We start from the raw sequence: 19,195 nt of genomic DNA on the forward strand, positions 1-19,195 counted from the left end.
CCTGTGCACAAGAGAAGTGTACTATTAATATGCATTGATAACACTGGTGCTGTGTTTTTGCCTAGTTTTTGCAAACTGAAATACACTGCTGTAATAGAGATACAGTTCTCTTCTCACCACGTACAAAGAAGGAATACTGTGTGCTAAAGGTTACTGGGTGAAAAGTGTTTATTACCATCTAATCACTACTAGGTGAAAGGTGCATGCAGAGGACAGCGTGTAATAGCCAAAGATGTTGTGTAGAACGTCAACCTAGCAACTAAATACAGAACAATAATGCACAATAATAAGATTATATCTAGTGAATCAGCAGCTCTTTACCCTCTCTAGGTGACTAGCTAATCTAATAAAGTACAGGATTTTTGCAGAAATGTTGTGCTGTTTAATAACCCACATTAGTGATGCCATTAGAATAGCCTCAAACACAATGTGACCAGGATGTTTTTTTTTAATAAATGCCATCAGGGATTGCCCATCATTTTTTTTTAATAAATATTTATTTTCTTGCATACATATTAGGTTTACTTCTGGAAACAGGCTCATACTAAAGCCATCTGGGAATAAGGGGGTGGGACTTAATGTAAGACATCCCCCTTTGTGTTTGTTCAGTGCTGCTAGCGACTGAAGGGAAAGTGTCTCTCTCTTCTTGAAAAGACCACCAAACTGACACACAAAGGGGGGTTTCCCTATACATTAAGCTGATCACCGTGTGTCCTACTGCTGGTACTTTCAGTGATCTGCCATCATCAAATGCTTAATTTCTCTGCAGCGCCCCCACAGGTGAAATAAAGCATTACTCTCACTGGAATTAATAGGCTGTATGCAATGCACAAAAGTGACTCTTTCTTCGGAGAGAGAGAGAAACCTTCTTTGTATTAGGTTCTGCTCCTTAAAGAAAGTTTCCCTTTTAAAATAATTTTCCAAAATCTGAAACTACGATTGACTTTTAGTACCTTATTCAGCAGCTGTTTCTAGGTTAACAGGCATGAGTTCATTACACACAAGCTGCAAAAAGCTACTTAAAATGCGAGCTAACATATTGAATAACATAATTGGTTGTTTTATGGGGTGAATTGCGGCTACAATAATATGGGCTTTGTTAGGATTTCAAGCTTCTATTTTTAATGTAGACATTAATCCTGGATTTGTGTGCATATCCCTGCCCCAGTACAGGACAGACATTCAGAAATTGGACCTTTCATGGCATTTTTGCAACTACACAATCACGTAGTATATAGAATGCAGCAAAAAGTCAAAGGATAGCTGACATTTACCTCTGGTGTTCCCGTAGCACATTTGGACTGTTTATGACACTATTGATATATTGGGGGGATTAATCAAATGGTGTAAAGTGAAACTGGCTCAGTTGCCCCTAGCAACCAATCAGATTCCACCTTTCATTTTCCAAAGAGTCTGTGAGGAATGAGAGGTGGAATCTGATTGGTTGCTAGGGACAACTGAGCCAGTTGCACTTTACACCATGTTTGATAAATTTCCCCCATTGTCTATTAATACTGTAGTACAATATGTTAGGATAAACCACCCATATAGATCTATTTCTAATATCTTAGGAAAACTATGAAGTCTCAATGAATAAAAGAGGACAAATGCCATCACGTAATATGTGTGTTTTAACAGAAAAGCTGCTTAGCGTAGCTTTGGTTGAAAATAAGGTTTTTATAATGGGATTTTGGAGACAGAGCTATATACTGTACTACCACTCTGGGGCACCCTGTGAGGAAGGTCATGGGAGTTGTATGACACCTTTTTCTGACAAATTTTCCCTTGTATCTCTCTCCAAATCAAGAGAATGTAAGGGCCACAGAGCGATAATCGGCCGAATATGCCCAATTCGGCTGATTATCACTCCGTGTAATAGAGACAATGATCAGCCAATGTAATGATAATCGGCTGATTGTTTCTTTAGGCCCAGACTTAGGGCCCTATTCCACAGTAACGATAATCGGCCGGATCGGCCCCATTTGGCCCGATTCGGCCGATTATCGTTCGGTGAAATAGAGAGAACGATCAGCCGATGATCGTGTCATCGCCTGATCGTTCATTTAGGGCCAGACCTAAAATAATTGTTCCCTCACCACGCATCGCTACGGTTGAATAGCGGTGCGCGGCAGGCGACCGACGATTTGACAGCAGCAGCAGCAGCATACATTACCTGTCCAGGCTTCTCCGCGCTGTCTTCATCCCAGGGTCCAGCGCTCTCTATCTTCTGAATGGCCGGTCAGCTGACGGAGCGCTCAGCCAATCACAGGCCGGGACCACCGTGGCCTGTGATTGGCTGAGTGTGGCCTGTCAGCTGACCAGCCATTCAGAAGATAGACCCCGGACCCGGAGATGAAGACAGTGCGGAGAAGCCTGGACAGGTAATGTATTACTGCTGCTGCAAGGGCTGTAAGGATATCGGTAACGGCCTAGTAAACGGCCTAGTAAACGAGCGGCGATCTAGCAGATCGCCGCTCGTTTACATTGTTGATTGGGCCCTCCTCGGCCCGTGGAATAGGACCCTTAAAACCATCGTCTGCAAACCGCACATTGCTACGTGTAATAGCAATGCATGGCTGATGGCTGACGATTGCCCAAACAGTTAATACTTCACTTGTCCTCGCTCCTGGTCTTCTCCTGCGCTCTGTATGAGTCCCAGCACCAGGCACTGTGGCTTCAGAGTTGCCTATCTGAGCTGACAGGCCGCTCAGCCAACCACTGGCTGAGCGACCTGTCGGCTCAGACAGACTGCTTTGAAGCTGCAGCACACAGTGCCAGGACACATATATAGTGCATGAGAAGACCGGGAGTGAGGACAGGTTAGGTATTAACAGTTTGGGCAAGGGCTGCATGGACATCGCTAACAATCTCCATGCAGCCTTTGCTAAACGATTATCGAGCCGTGTAAAAGGCCCAGTAAATGAGCGCAGATCTAGCAGATCAGAGCTCATTTACAGTATTGATTGTGCCTTCATCAGGCCTTGTAATAGGACCCTAAATGTCACCGATAACTCAACCACTGTCTCAGGCTTAAATTGCAGTCTGTTGTACAGCAGACAGTATCACACTACATGAAAGTTGTAGTCACAGTAGTAGTTTGTATTTCATTTACTACCATTCAAAATAATAAACAAAGCAGAAATAGGAATTTATGATTTGCTTTGAATGGTCATTTCAAACAACATGTTTCCTATGTGAGCCCTAACATTTTTGTAAATCATTGCATTTACCAAAGGTGACTCCAGAAAAAGTCCTTAAAGGAGAAGTCCGGTGAAAATTGTTATTAAAGTATTGTATTGCCCCCCCCCCCCCCCCCCCCCAAAGTTATACAAATCACCAATAAACACTTATTTACGGGAAATGCTTATAAAGTGCTTTTTTTCCATACACTTACAGTACTACTGCATCAAGGCTTCACTTCCTGGATAACATGGTGATGTCACGACCCGGCTGCCAGAGTTATGCGGGCTGTGGCTTTTAAACCTAGCTTTTGAATCATTGGCCCATCTCTACTCTGTGCTGTAGAGAGCCAAAGGAAGACTTTATACTGTCACCCTGTCACCCATGAGCAACTGTACCTTCAGTGTGTATATATATATATATATATATATATATATATATAAGGCTATGTTCACACGTTTTAAGAGAACGGCTGTTCTGTGACCCGGCCGCTTATTTCTAATGCAGGCGCATCCGTGCGTGCCCACATCAGAACTCCCAACTGCACATAATGGAGCAAGCGGCCGGAGTCGTACACTCCACTGACATGTCAGTTTGTTGCGGCGCTGCAAGGGATCCCGGCCGGAGTGTATACACATAGTATACACTCCGTCCGGGATTCCCTCAGCCTTCAGCACAACGTAAGTTCCGTATTGTTGCATCGGCCGTGATTACTGCAGAACTTACGTTGTGTGAACATGGCCAAAAGAAGTAATTTACAAAACAAATAGAACTTTATGAAAACAAGTGGTTTGGAAGAAAAAAAAGTTCAGCTGAAGTACCCCCTTAAAAAACAAAATCTAAAAAAGTGTTAGTAAGTTTAAACTTCCTCTGAAACAGTCATTCACAGTATTATGACCTGTTTCAAGATGTTTTGATGCTTGTTACAATTGATTACATAAATATTTTGTGTATATGTGTAGACTGATCACTGACGGAGTAATTTTAATGTTTGTATTATTCACAAAAGCTTTCTTCCTCCTCCTCCTCCTCCTCCTCCGTTGAGTACTCTGGAAGGCAGAGATATGCATTTGCACTGTGCACAGGCGATAGGTGTCATATTACTAGAAGCACAGGGCTGGATTTGTGCGCCTGGGATCCAATGACTGGATCAGAATAATAATCAGCCAGCAAGACTAAGTATGACAGGAAGGGACAGACTGAAAGGGAAAGAGGCTAAGACAACAGAAGGCAATGCCGGGGGCCAAGCTACTTTCTGTGCTGTTCATAGACCAGACTCTGTATTGCTGATATTCAGAAGGCTATAAAGCTGAACAGATACAGAACTATTGTAGATCAGAAGGTACTGTGCTTGTGTTATGTTTCCAGCGCTCAGCTCTTACAATATACAATACCATGTGCAGGAAATACAAATTCTGCTGTAGTAGTTGGGGGAAGGGAAGTCCTGGAAATAGAAAAGTGTAATACTAGTGTCTCTAGGACCAGTGCTGGTATAGAGTGTAAGGTTTTACTCAGGTTTGCATTTGTGTTGTGTAACAGATCTGTATAGTTGAAAACAGAAGCAACAGATGTGCAAGAAGGTGGAAAGCTAGTTGTCTTTTGCTCATGAGGTCATAAATAATTATTGGGTTTTTAAACGTTTTCAATTGGTGTAGATTTTTACATTTTCAAAAACTCCTCAAGATTAAAGTCTGCGAGGACTACAGGTAATATTGCAGGAATTTAGCTTCAATTCACAAAGGGTCATGTCATGTGGAAATGGACATGGATTGTGCCCTCAAAAGTCAGGATCACAAGCTGATCTGTGGCAGGTCCAAACAACGTGAGCCGTAGAAAGGACGTAGAAAGACGTAAAAAGATTGTCCCTTCAATGATTGGAGCAAAGCACACATGTACAGTATATGGGGCTTCCAAATATTGCCAATCTCAGCCTGTGGATAGGGGATAGTTTTGATGCTGGGAATGTCCCTTTAAACCTGCCTGGCACATGTTTTGTCTCAGATAGCAACCAATCACAGCTCAGCTTTCGTTTCTTAGATTTGGCAGTAATTTCACAGGTAGCCTCAGACTCCGCAGACAGCCTTAGATGCACATTCCCAACAAATGATAGGTGACATGTCACTTACTCCACCATATTTTAAATGCTTGCGCCAAAATTAACAGTGCGAATTGCAGTTTTTGTGGAACATTTTTGCATTACAAAAAAAACTGTGTGAGCATATTCTTATAGAAAAAAAGGCTGGAAAAAGTGATTTCGTTTAGAAAAAAATCCCTAGATCACATCTAAATGTGGTAAATTTAGTCTGGATATTTCTCCGAAATACTACACAATTTAATATAGTGCATAGTTTGGCTGATAATCCTTACAGCTTCAGATCCATATGGCTTATGATATCTTCATATGGTACACACAGGGGCAGAATTACCGCCATAGTGGCTTCTACCGAGCCCGCTGCATCAGGGAGCCGGGCCCCCTGAGCTTGCAGCACCCGGTCACTGAGCATGCCTCCCAGGTGCTGCAAAAAGCCCAGCCGAAGATCTGGGATCCAACACTTTCTCTACGAGCTAAATAGAGGACTGTGATTGACAGGATCAGGAGCCAATGGCTCAGAGACCTGTCAACCACTCTTGTGTCTGGAGGCAGCATTGTGGCTCTGGCCACAAGAGCCTGTTTCCTCCCGCAGTGCTTTTGCACACAAGGGATGTCAAGCGAGGGATTCTGCAGCTAAGTGAGTATTTTTCTTTTCACATGGGGATGCCTGCATTGAGGAGGAAGGGGGTTAGGAATGCCTACATGATGGGAGAGGGGTTAATTTACAGGGGGATACACACATGGTGGGTGGGGTAACTTACAGGGGGTTGAATGCATGAGGAGAGGGTTCATTTGCAGGAGGATGCCTACATGCAGGGGAGGTGGCTAACCGGAGAAAGCACACCTGGGGGGCTAACTACCAAGGAAGATTCATTACCATGAAGAAAAGGGGGACTACCTTCCAGGGAGAGGAGTACAAAGGAGGGGAACTAACTACTAGGGGAGATAATTACATTGGAGGGAAAGGGGTTAACTATCAGGGGAGATGCCTACAGAAGAGGGCTAAGTACCACAGGAGATAACTACTTGGGGTTGTAACTACCATAGGGTGGTCACCTACAGTGGAGTCTCTACATGGGGGTATACTACATACTAGTGGCCTTACTATTGTGGGGGGTTACTTACAGGGGAATGCATACCTACCAGCAACACTACCTAAGGGAGAAATAGCAACATGGAGGATACTATCTGCTAGGTGAGCTATCTGCACAGAGAGGCCTAGCTACTATACAGATGCACAGAGAGGGGTCTGACTACTATACAGGGGCACAAAGGATCCTAATGGGGGACACAGAAGGGTCTAACTACTATATGGATACAGAGGGAACTAATCACTATATGAGGGTAATTCACTCAAAGAAGACATCTCCAGTGTAGACCATAAGTGATTACAGTGCTGCAGGGGAGCTCCCCGGATGATTTTTAGGTTGTCCCATAAGAGATAACGGTGGTCTGCTGCCGCTGCTAATACTATACAGTGCAATGGCAGCAGTTTGTTGCTATCATTGTCTTTTGTCTTTCAACATGTTCAAAGATGTTAAAAGACAACCATCAGCTGACAACGTGCCTTTTATTACACGCAGCGATTGTCGGCCATAATGGCTGATAATCGCTTTGTTTAATAGAGCTTTAAGTATACTGGATATGGTCAGTAACAGTATGGTGGTAATGTTAGTGGTAATAGTGTGATGGTAATAGTTGTCCCTAGTATACTAGTATTATTGGTAATATTGGTGTCAGTATACAGGATTTGGTCAGTGTGATGGTGATAAGTATCGTAATAATGTATGGTAATAATTTTGGTTATCATTTTTGCTCCTTATATACTGGTGCTATAATACTCCCCCTAATATATGTGTGTGTGTGTGTGTGGGGGGGGGGGTGTTTATAACCATGTAACATAGGTTTAGGACCACACTTGATGACTTAGTTAGGGGGAGGGGAGCAATCAAAAATTTGCTACAGGCCCAGCCATTTCTAGTTACACCCTTGGGTACTGTAATACAGAACATTTGTTCTAGGGAAGAATTCCCCCTATTAATGGAGCACTCCAGAAAAAAAACTCCTTTTGACTGTGTAACATAAAAACAGCAGTGTATAGCAGTATAATATGATGTGCTCTATAGACTACTGTGAGTGCCATATTACATTGTCCAGAGCTATGATATACATATGTGCTGATGTCAACTTGTCAAACGGGGGACATTCACATTTAAACACCATATGATTTATCATCAATCTACAAACTGATTTAATAGATACTTGGAACTAACTTCCAGCATATGTGGCTGGTAAACCATGGTATGTCAATGTAAGCATGTCTGGGAGAAACATATATCAATGCTAAGTTAAAAAATAAAAAATATAAATAAAAAAAACATAGATAAACCAGGTGGTCATCAGTCTTATATGTTTCTATAAAGTCCATGACAGAGCCATAAAAAGGTTATTCATCTGTCAGATTTCACATACAAGGGTTGAACAATTATACTTGTGCTGACGTAGAATGGATAGGGTAAGTGGGACATATGGGTACCTTTCTTTACAAACAAATTTTGCTAGATCAATCCACAGAACCAGACTGTTAATGAACAGGGAATATACAAACCTTCCTCCCAAATGGGTGTTTGGAGGCATTTCCATGAGGTTTGGGCCTGTTCCGGGATGGCAATTTTGGCACATAAGATGTTGACAAAGATATTCTTCTTGGTCTTTGGGCATTATATTGTAGAAATATTTCCTGTAGGAGTAACTTGTGTATAAATGTCACTTATTGCCTTAGATTTTAAGCTACAACAGTCAAGAGAAACTGTATCTTCTCTATTTCTGCTAGTAAAGACTGGCAAGATTTAACAAAAGATGAAGGTTATACAGTTTTTAAGACTATGCTATCTCTTTTAACAGTCAGAACTGGCTCCTTGACAATGATTCTTAAGATGATAAGGAGTCCTCAGATCAAGTTTAGGGTCTAGGTCAACAGCTTTTTCCCCACCAGCTTTAGAGCCTGCACAAACACTGACTGGCATGTTGTTTCTCCCTGGGCCCCCAGGATATTTTCCTCTGGTGGGCCCCTGATACCCCAGTCCGACACTGTGTGTAAAGCCATTCTATGGATGTAGTCTTGATTTCTTATATATTAGAAGATACTTCCTGCTTAAAGTGGTCACATTTCCTTAAACAAATATGACCATCTCTTCCATAGACTAATAACCAAAATAAGTCCAATAACCAGAACTAAGAAACTGTCCATGTTATCCACTATAGGCTATAGGAGACCAACATATGATCACTTCAGTGAACAAGACCATCCATGATAGATTAGTATATTGCAAGAGCTTACCACGTAGTCAGAGTGTTGTATTGGTATCAACCTTAAATGTACAAGGTTCTTGGGTCCTAGGTTATTTTGCCGTCATTATTTGATTCATCCGTTGTTAGAAATAAACTCCAGGTATATTTTAGTTTCATGTTCCAGTGTCTTGGCTGCCTTGGAGTAATACAAATATTTCTTTCTTTTTTACAGACTTCTTCAAGGGGAATTTTAAGAATTGTGAAGGCTGATACACAATGTGGGCTTCTGTAGGCAAACATTTATTACGGTGCAAAGTCCAATTCTCTGTAGCACATGCATCACTAAACGTTCAAAGGAACAAATGTTCTCCTTGTAGTTCTCTGCTATATTTCTCCCGCTGGCAGCACAGTGCTCCTGTGTATAAACAGACATATCCCACAGAGGCCATGATTCGGAATGTCGAGACTTTGGATGCTCAGCGCTTTGTCTGTGTGCACTGGGAGGATGGAGGACAAAGTCTGTACCCATATGTGTGGCTGAGAGATAACTGTCAATGTCCTCAATGCTTCCTTCAATCTGCAAAGGCGAGAAAACTCCCCATAGAGAATTTGGATGTGAACACCGGTCTACGAGATGTGAATCTGACAGACACAAATAAGGTACCTTTCATGTTTTCATAAGGTCATATTGATGGCATTTATCCCCATCGTGCCAGTGCTACAAAATAATCCATCCTGTTCTAATCCAAACCTGGGGAAAAAATGTTTTCAATTTAGAATATGTTACCGGCAAATCTAATCTGTCCCAGTGCTACCATATTTCCCCGAATATAAAACATCCCCTAAAAATAAGACCTGGTAGAGGTTCTGCTGAATTACTACATAAAAGCCTCAACCCCCCCCCCCCCCCCCCCCCCAAAAAAAAAAAAGAAGAAGAAAAAAAAATGTAAGACCTAGCAGAGTCTTAGTTAAGAAGCATACCTGCCAAACAAAACATCAGGACATGCAGCTGTTATTCTTTTTAGCCTGCTGCTGTTGTTCCCTTCCTTCACCGTCCCTTGTAGTGCAGCTGCATGCAGGACATTAAAAACTGTCACCTGCCGCCAACTCCAATATTCCCTTCTGCAGCCGTCACTTGTAAATGTGCAGGCAAGGCATCAAGAGGCCCGTCACCTGCCACCATCCCCGTTTTCTACTGCAAGATGTAGAGCTGCACACAGTCTGCAATTATCCCGTCAACTGCTGCCATACTGTACGCTGTACATGCTGTATGAGCGTGCTGTGGTAAGCCCCCTCCTTGTGGCCAGAAGCCACTATACCGTACATTCTGTCCCTACTGTGCATGTGACATGTGAATTCTTCTTCATGGAAAAGTAAGAAATGCCCTGAAAATAAAACCTAGCCTATCTTTGGGAGCAAAAATAAATATAAGACACTTGTCCTATTCTCGGGGAAACACACTAAAATACGCCTCTTGTCTAAAACCTGGTATTGTACACTTCTGAACTGATTCTTGGTCTTAAATCAGTCTTAATTCTGTAGAATATAACATATTTTTTAGGGAAAAAGTAACTATTTACATGCTGTCCAATGTACCTGTAATGGGTTATAGAGCAGGAGGAGTCAAGTATGTTGAAATGCATCATGTTGAGCTGATGAGTTACACAGTACACTAATAGGGATGGCTTGTGGGGGAGAAGAGATAACTGATGCACTTGTTTTGCAAGATGTTTTAAAGCAAATGTATCATCAAGTACATTGCTTTGTGTTTTTTGCCTGAATGGATCGGCGCCAGTCTATTCCTGAGCATCAACACGGCATAAAGCACTGGGAGCGGCTCCATTGATTCTAATTGTGCCGCGTCACAGAGGGGAGATCGTCACACTGGGGGTCGGTTCATGCCGAGTCGGTGCTCAGGAATAGACCGGCGATGCTTCAAAAAAAAGGAGTGCGCCAATCCATTCATGTAAAAAAACCAAAGCGATGTATCTAATGATACATTTGCTTTAAAGCATCTTGCAAAACAAGTGCATCAGTTATCTCTTCTCCCTAACAAGCCATTAATAGTAGTGTACTGTGTAACTCATCAGATCAATATGATGCATTTCAACATACTTGACTCCTGATTCACTTTAAGCAGAAAAATAATAAACAGCAATGCAAGGCCAGGGTTACATTGGGCACTGCTGCTGCTGCTGAGATGCTGAGCTGCTGGTAAATTTACTGTGTATGGACAGTGCAGATCCCCTGGACATTCACAGAAGCAGGTATTGTACACAGTCAATTGTCCCCTCCTCTACTGCACAGAGCTCATGCTAAGGACCCCATTACACAGACCTGCCAAATGGGCCGTTTCGGCCAATTATCGCTCAGTGTAATAAAAACAATGATCATCAGATTATCATTTCTTTAATATCATGGAGGGTGTCAGTCAAAACATACAATAAGGATATTCATACTCACACAAACCATTGCATACAGTGCTTCTCTATCAGACTCATGTATCACAGCTAGAACCACCGTACATAAAACAGACTCCTTAACAAAACATGGGATCTGTTCTGTCACCAATTTTCCTTCAGTGTTTCAGCACTTTGCCACAGGGAATAAAGATTGCTGGGATAGATGTATGGAAATCAGTGCTAACTGAGCACCGACTTCCTTCAGTAACAAGCATCAAAACTTCAAGGTCTTGAGGATTACAAACAAATGTCAGGCCCACATTGTAGATAAGAAACTTAGTAACATGTAGACTGCTTCAGGGTAAAACAATAATGGACAGCAGGAACTGTGAGCAGAAACCAATAAATATCTACTAACAGATTGGAATAGAAGGACAGTGTTCAACTATTTGTACTACAAGTTGATAATATGAAAAATTGGCTTTGGATGTAGAAGGATGGGGAGTAATTCCAGAAGAGCTGTGTACTTTGTATGGTGACCAGTGCGAAATGGAGATTGCCAAGCTATATAGGCACCCTTATAGACCATGCAATGCTGCCTGGAGAAAATCTATGCAATGTAATTCTCCTCCAGAAGGAAAAGAGCTGCCACCGATTGCATCTGCCCTTTAGGTCATTGACCAACCAAAATCTCCACCAAACGAAAGAGGGCTTATCTTTAGACAGCTGTCTAAGGGTTGCCGGTAGAGAGATCCCGGGAGGCATGGGGAGACCCCCCGCAATCTAATTCTGTGAATAGGGGACAAGTAAACTTTAATCAGAAAACCCCTTTAAGTGACTCCTTTCCTTCACATAAATATTTATTTTGCAAGCTAGATGGGCACATGAAACGAAGGAAACCATGTAATCCTTTAACGATAATCCCAATGAAAGCATTCAGTGACTTTGATGCAATAATCGCTGTTGTTTTTTCCTTCTCTAATGGTCCATGTGGGTATTTATGCAATTAACCCAGACTGCTTTAATGCAGCCATTATAGCATTGCAAATAAAGGAAATGAATGATTAACTTGAATATACTTTGGAAACCACACGCTCTTTGTACTGTACAATAAGAGAACAGATCCATTTAGAATACAAATGGGCAAATAATTCTTTTACAGGATTAAGTACATCATATATTTCTTCTACTCTCCCAGTAAACAGAGTAACGGGGGGATTCCATCTCTCATTTTTCATGAGGCCATTTGGAAGGTAAAATCCGCAGCTTTACTGATTTCCATGTGGAACTACTCCACTTTAACTTGGCACCAGTCTTGATACTTCTCCCTATAAAATTTAACATCAATACAAGTCTTACTATTTTAGCCAGTGTTTAGGCCTTATCACATTTCCGATAAAAGGGACAGGTCTGGGAATAGTGTCAACCCACAAGATATTGATGCACTGGAGCTTTAGTTGGTAGCTAAAGAAAAAAGTTAAAGGCAGAGTTTACCTTAAGGGTACAAACCCACTTGACGTATTTGCTGCGTGAATCAGTCTTAAAAATAAGCAGGCAAAACGCAGGTTGGCTTTATACAATTGTTCTGCGTTAAAATACGCAATCGCGTATTTTTGAAGCGTGAAGCTTGTTGTTAGCAAAGCATCAGTTGTTAACAACCTGTGCAAAAAACGCATGTAGCTTCAAGCTTCAAAAATACGCAATTGCGTATTTTAACGCAGAACACTTGTATAAAGCCAACCTGCGTTTTGCCTGCTTATTTTTAAGACTGATTCATGCAGCAAATACGTCAAGTGGGTTTGTACCCTTAGGGTATAAACCCACACACCGTATACACAGCGTATTTACTGCTGCGATACGCAGCGAATACGCAGCAAAAACGCAACAAATACGCAACAAAAACGCAGCAGATTAGATCTAAATAACTGAACTCAGCATTAAATCTTCACCATCAAACTGCTGCGTATTTGTTGCGTATTTGTTGCGTATTTGTTGCGTATTTGCTGCGTATACGGTGTGTGGGTTTGTACCCTAAAACATTTTCTGTCTTGTCACGTATGTGATTGGTCACGGTCTGTGCTCAATGGAACCAACCAACTGCTAATACTAAAAGGCCGCAATGAAAGTAAAAGAATAGAAAAAAAATATTTATTAGTTGCTACTTAGAGAAAAGTAAAATAAGGCTATCAGTCTAATGGACCGTCTGCTTGTTCAGTGTTAGTAAAAACAACAAAAAGGCTGGTTAACACACCAACCTGAGATATTAGACTGGGGGGAGAGGAACCCTGGGGGACAGTTCCCACAGTCTGCTGGGCAGCGTCATATAGCCTGTGTATACATATAGAAAGAATGTAGCGCTCATACACCACCCTGTAGAGGCTGTAGAAACAAAAATAAGTAACAATTTTAACAAAGACCTGTAGAAAAAAATGTTTTTCTAGCAATTATAATTACATAATAAAAAAAGGTTCAAAGGTATCCACAGCCTTTAGGGACATGCACTTCCTATATATTTTCGCTGAAAACCCACCAATTATGACAGGACTAGCCAAATTTCTCCTGATGGCAGATCTAAAAGGAGAGAGGGACCAGTCATGTTGGATATAAGCCACCACCAGAAAAAAAGTGATATTGATTCTCTTTTCTTTCACTGTTTGGAACATATGCAAGTGTATGGCAGGGTCAGTTAAAATGCCTTTGTGTATGGGACCTTTGATTCTCAGAGTCAATCTCTAGTGTTGAGCACAGGGCCGGCCTTAGGGTATGTGCACACTAAGGAAACAGGTTCATTCTTCGGGCGGACGGCGGAACGTGCCTGTCAATAAAATGAAGTCTATGGCACAGACACAGATGTATGCAGCCGCGAGCGGGGGGAAAGCTGCGGAATCCGCGGCGGGTGATCTGCCCGGATTCCTTAGTGTGCACATACCCTTTGAGTAGATGGGGCCCTGCGCAAAACATTCTTTCGACACACAAATAACCTCCACCCCTGTTGCCTCTGCTGAGACCCCATAATAGTCATATAGACTAAATCATACAGCCTCCTACCCCTCCAGATGACATCCAACAGTGACATGCGGGTACAGGGTGACATCATGATACAGTTCAGAGGAGAAGGTAAGAGACAAACCACTATGGGAGAAGGGCGGCCAGCTGGTGGGTTGCTCAGGCAGACAGACAGCTTACCTAATTTAGAAATAGAAATGTCTAAGTTAGATGTGCTGTCTGACTTCCAGAGCGCAACCCCCCCCCCCCCCAGCTGCCCAGAAGTGATGCATCCTGTGCAACCACACAGGTCCCACACCCCAAAGCCATCTGTGGTTGAGCAGATCTGTCATAGGTTGTATCCGTTGTATCTGGAAGCCCTAGGGCCGCATAAAACTTCTGCTGCTGTGGGCAATCAAACACCAATCATTGAGGTTTGGATATCATTGCCGAACCCAAACATTTTGACATATCTGCTTAACACTATTAGTCTCCCATTCCTTACAAAACACATTACAGCTCCACTGCAGTGAATAAGAGATTTTCACTAGCATACTTGGAGAATGCAGATCCATTCCATAGTAAAGGTTTTCATTCAGGAGGGTGAGCAGTTTTCGTATTACAAGGAAGGCCACAATGACCTCTTTGTAATGCTGCATTTCCCCTGAAGGAGTAACTTCAGCAGAAATTCCTTGCTGGCCATGGTAACCCCTAGCAAAATCAGCAGGAGCAGGACCCAGGGGGATCACAAGACTGTGGTGTCTACATTTGAAGTCCAGAGACAAGCCCTTTTATCCTAACCCAAATTCCACCACTTTAAAAATCATAAAAGATAATGACGATGCATCTGTAATTGAACAGTAAATGTACTATTTTTAGTATATATAATATACTGGGAGGATCTCATTTTTTACTTTTTTTTCTAAATAGAAAATGTATAATTTTTTTAGATTGGCTATTCATAATGACTGCTTTCGATGAAGAGTGTGGTAAAGATACATGGCTGCCTTGCCCATTAATCTTTTTTAAAAAACGTATTACAAGGCAATAAATTATTACTACGAGAACCAGAACATTAAAGTGATCCGCTAAGATTTATGAAGAAATGGAAATTTTCTCCAACTTTTTTTGTGAAGTCATAGTCTGGTGAAAGGTTCAAGACAGCTGCCTAGACCAAAGTAATCCTTCACACACTGGAGAACAGAACTTATGGGCACCTGTTATGAGTTAAGAGGGCAGAAGATCACACAATAATGATGTATCCTGTCTGAGATTTACAGCACTGTTTCCTCACTTACACTGAGGCTAAATCAGATACTGCTTTAACTAGAAACCTGTGAGGTTAAAAGAATTGAACTGTACGCCACTAAGAAAAAGCAAAAACACTTGTCAGCCTGGAGCATTTTCAGCAAGTTCCTAAAATAAAGTTGTAAAAATGTGGGATAAAAACAAGAGTCCATCACCCAGTTTGGACTGTGATACAGTACAGGATCAGGCCACCTTTACACTTCAGGAAATCTATCCGAATTTCTTATGAGAAAATCCAGATAAATTCCCTGACCCAAAGGGTTCTATGGGGCAAGGACACCCTTCCGGAAGGTTGTCCACACCAGAAAATAGGCTTGGAAATTATAGGAAATGTCCCATAATTGTCCAGAGTTATGACACGGATAGCAGATGCACATCCAGAAACTGTCTGGAGAGCCACATGGTTTGCTTGGTAGTCCGAGCCTACGACAGCACCAGGGTGCTGATGCTAGCCCTTTAACTGCATGTGCTCCTTATCAGGAGCACATACAATTAAATGTGGGGCTATGTTTGACTGCAACCTGCAGAAGGTGAAAAAACATTTTCACCTTCTGCAGTGTGCATACTCCGCACATACAATTTTTTTTCCTTCCTTCGTTGTTATGATCAGTGGTGTCTTGAGGCCTTCCTGATCAGTGTTCCCTGACTAGCCAGGAAAGTATAAAAGGTGCTTCACAATATGGCTCCAAAAGACTTCTGGAGCCCAAACTGAAGCTACCTATGCCTCCAATTTTATACAAAACCATACAGGGATTTTTAGTAAATCTCCTTATATTCCTGACAGACAATTACCCATCTGACACTATGTTACAGAGTCATATTATACAAAACCCTATGTGCATATTATTCGTCATAGGTTTTTCTTTTTGTTCTCTACCATCAAAGGTGTCTATTACATGGCCAGATGACCACCAAAGTGAATTTGATGCCCAATGGCTGAAGAAGAGATGTTTTTCGAAAGAGTCAAGAGCAGAGATGCAAAAGGAGCTTTTTCTTCCAGGTATGTGAGAACAAGTGAAAAATATTTTTGGATGGAAACTTTACTGAACTTTTCAGGATTAGCTGATATCTGTATAGTTAATTTGATTATCTTTTTTCTCATGTACTATATATACAAACATATTGCAGGTTACTGTCTCTGGCTGAGCAGCCAGCATTTAAAATAATATAGATCGCATTAACACAATGTGAACCTAGCCTTAGTTTATATAGCTTTACAGACCATCGTATAATAGATAGAGCATCGTGTTGTCATTGAATCTTCAAACTGAGATATATAGTGCTGTTCAGCACTGATATAAGTATAACAGTAAGTGATGCACAATGCTGCATTCATTTAGACTGCCCAATATGAGATTTTATAAGGTAAAACAACCAAAGGTCACTTTTGTGCAGAGTTTTTTATGAGGAATATATGGTATGTATATAATCACCCATGTGACTTTGCGTTTTACACTTCTAAAGAAGCTTTAAAATTAATAATAAGTAGGATTTCATTCTCACATTCATTTTTTCCCAGAGGTCCCTTTATTTCGTTTTTCCTGGCCTCTATGCATTATTCTTTTACAACTTTAAGTTTTCTCCAAGTACTCATTTACTAAGGCAAAACCTTCAGTTTAATATTGTTGGTTTTTAGAAAAGGAGAACTTACATTACTCAAAATTTGGAGGGTTAATACTGCCAGGCCATATGGTTCTGTTCACATCAAGCTTGGGGTGTACACCTGGCATGTTTGCCTGGAAAACTCCCAATATATGTGGTGACCATATTGCCAGGATTGCCCACTCCCGCAATCTTTTCTTTTTCCTGCCTACCAGCTTAGCTAATCACTGGCTGTAGAGACGTCTCGGACAGTGAATGGCACAGCCGTCAGGTCCTGCTCCCAAGCACTCATCTTGAAAGCAGGAAGAAGAGAGAAATTTGTTAGAATAGACGGAGGCAAATGGGAGCTATGGGGAGCAGCTGACAAAAAGGGCTATGGAATTATCTTATTTTTGTAACCCCCAAAAACAACACCAATCTCCAGGTTTTAAGTAGCATTACAGCTCAGATGAGTTGCATTACCAGTAAAAGTCCATGGGTAGTTATACTGTGATCTTTATACAGTGTAAAAATAGATGACAGGTTCAATTTAAGATGGCTCATGATCAAGGAATTTATTGTGATTGCCATACTTGGAATCAGGAAGGAATTTTACTCCCTGTTATGGAGATTTTGGCATCTTAAAGGTATTATCCAGTTAGTTAAAATATATGTTGAAGCAACTCCCCCCCACCACCACCACCTCTCCTGGAGACTAACAATTCATTCCATACATGTCTTTACCTTTTCTGTCTCTTTCCCTCAGCCTTTTACTTTCTGCTAAAGACACAAAAACTGTGTGTGTGAGCTTTTCCTCCACCCTCTTATGCCAGACCGCTTATATAAACAGTTCTCTATCTGCTCTTTTGTAGCAACTTTCTAATGCCGGGATGATTAATTCATCAGCAACTTGACTTCAGGTGAACCCTCCCAACATTACAAAGAAGCTACAATGTTGCAGACAAAGCCTGCCAGAGGTTTACATCAGCCATCTGGGAAGGGAGGGGGAGATAGACTGAACGACCCAGACACCGCTTTTTGAGTCTTTAGCAGAAAGCAGCAGGCTAAGAACTGAGGGAAGGAAGGGGGGGGGGTTATTTAATATATATTTTACTTAACCAGATGACCTCTTTAACCCCTGCAAGACAGAGCCCTTTGATGCACAAAAGTTCGGGTCAGATTAATGCAGTGTTCCTCCCCACCTTCTAAGAGCCATAGCGCTTTTATTTTTCCACCTACAGAGCTGGTTGGGGTGTAATTTCTTGCGCCATGATCTCTAGCTTTCATTAATATCATATTGGTGTAACAGAAAAATTTTGATAGCTTTTTGTTAATTTTTTTGTGATATATAGTTTAACAAAATCAGCAATCCTGGTGCGTTTTTTTTTTTTTTGTTTTGTTTCCGCTTACGCTGTTCACCGTGCGGGAACAATTATGTTATATTTTATTATATCGTTTATTTTAGATCGGACAATTCCGCACACTAAAATATGTAATATGTTTATTTTATTTATTTTTATTTTTATAAGGGGAAAGGGGGTCTTTTAAACTTTTATGGGGGGGGGGTATTATAAGATGCTTGATCTGTCACTGAGCACCTTAAATGCCGTGATCGCAGTAGATCACAGCGTTTAAGGGTAAATGAGAGTCAGCTGCGGGATTGCAGCTGACTCTCATCACCTCCGGCCCCGGACACTGATGTGAGCAGGATCGCTCTCACTGCAGCTATCCCGCTCACATCAGGAAGCCCCGTCATTTACAGGAACCTATATATACATTCCTATGGCTCAGGGTATGTGCAGTAGGAACGTATATGTACAGATTGCTGATGGGAAGGGGTTAAGCTGGTGACACAATGTGGCAGATAAAAATTCTCAGAGAGTGTACATTTAGACTAGACAGTTTTAGGCCATGTTCCCACTTTGTAAGACACCAGCTGTTCAGTGACCCGGCCGGGTCACGGAACGGCCAATGTCAGAGAAGATCATCCTGACCGTTACTGCAGTACCAGTCGGATGATCTTTAAGACAGCTGAATTCCGATGCGGGCGCATTCCCCGCTTCATTGTGTGAACTGACACGGTTTTCTGCGGCCACAGAAAACTGACATGTCTCTTGCGGAGCCACTAGCGATTCCTTAGAAAGCAGCACTACATGAGTTCCGTAGTAATCACGGCCATTGTAAAAATTACAAAACTTACGTAGTATGAATATAGCCTAAAAATGCACCAGATTTATCAGACAATGCCACCTCTGTCTGTGCCAGGAATTGTCCAGAGTACCGCTGACTGATATGTAAAGTGAATAGGGACCTTTATACCAAGTGAACAAAACTGAAGATCTCAGGATCATTTTAT

The 19,195-nt window shown here is 41.7% G+C and overlaps 1 protein-coding gene across 1 annotated transcript in view; it reads left to right on the forward strand.

The window, feature by feature from the left end:
• The first annotated feature begins 4,303 nt into the window (after positions 1-4,303).
• Positions 4,304-19,195, forward strand: part of BBOX1 (gamma-butyrobetaine hydroxylase 1) — a 97,094-nt gene continuing 82,202 nt past the window's right edge. Inside the window, exons 1-3 of the mRNA XM_069965770.1 lie at positions 4,304-4,522; positions 8,796-9,223; positions 16,144-16,258. Of these exons, the coding sequence (XP_069821871.1) occupies positions 8,840-9,223; positions 16,144-16,258 (499 nt within the window). The 5' untranslated portion in view covers positions 4,304-4,522; positions 8,796-8,839. The remainder of the gene's footprint in view (positions 4,523-8,795; positions 9,224-16,143; positions 16,259-19,195) is intronic.

Source organism: Dendropsophus ebraccatus, chromosome 4 (genome assembly GCF_027789765.1).
Source record: "Dendropsophus ebraccatus isolate aDenEbr1 chromosome 4, aDenEbr1.pat, whole genome shotgun sequence".
In the NCBI taxonomy this organism is placed as follows: Eukaryota; Metazoa; Chordata; class Amphibia; order Anura; family Hylidae; genus Dendropsophus; species Dendropsophus ebraccatus.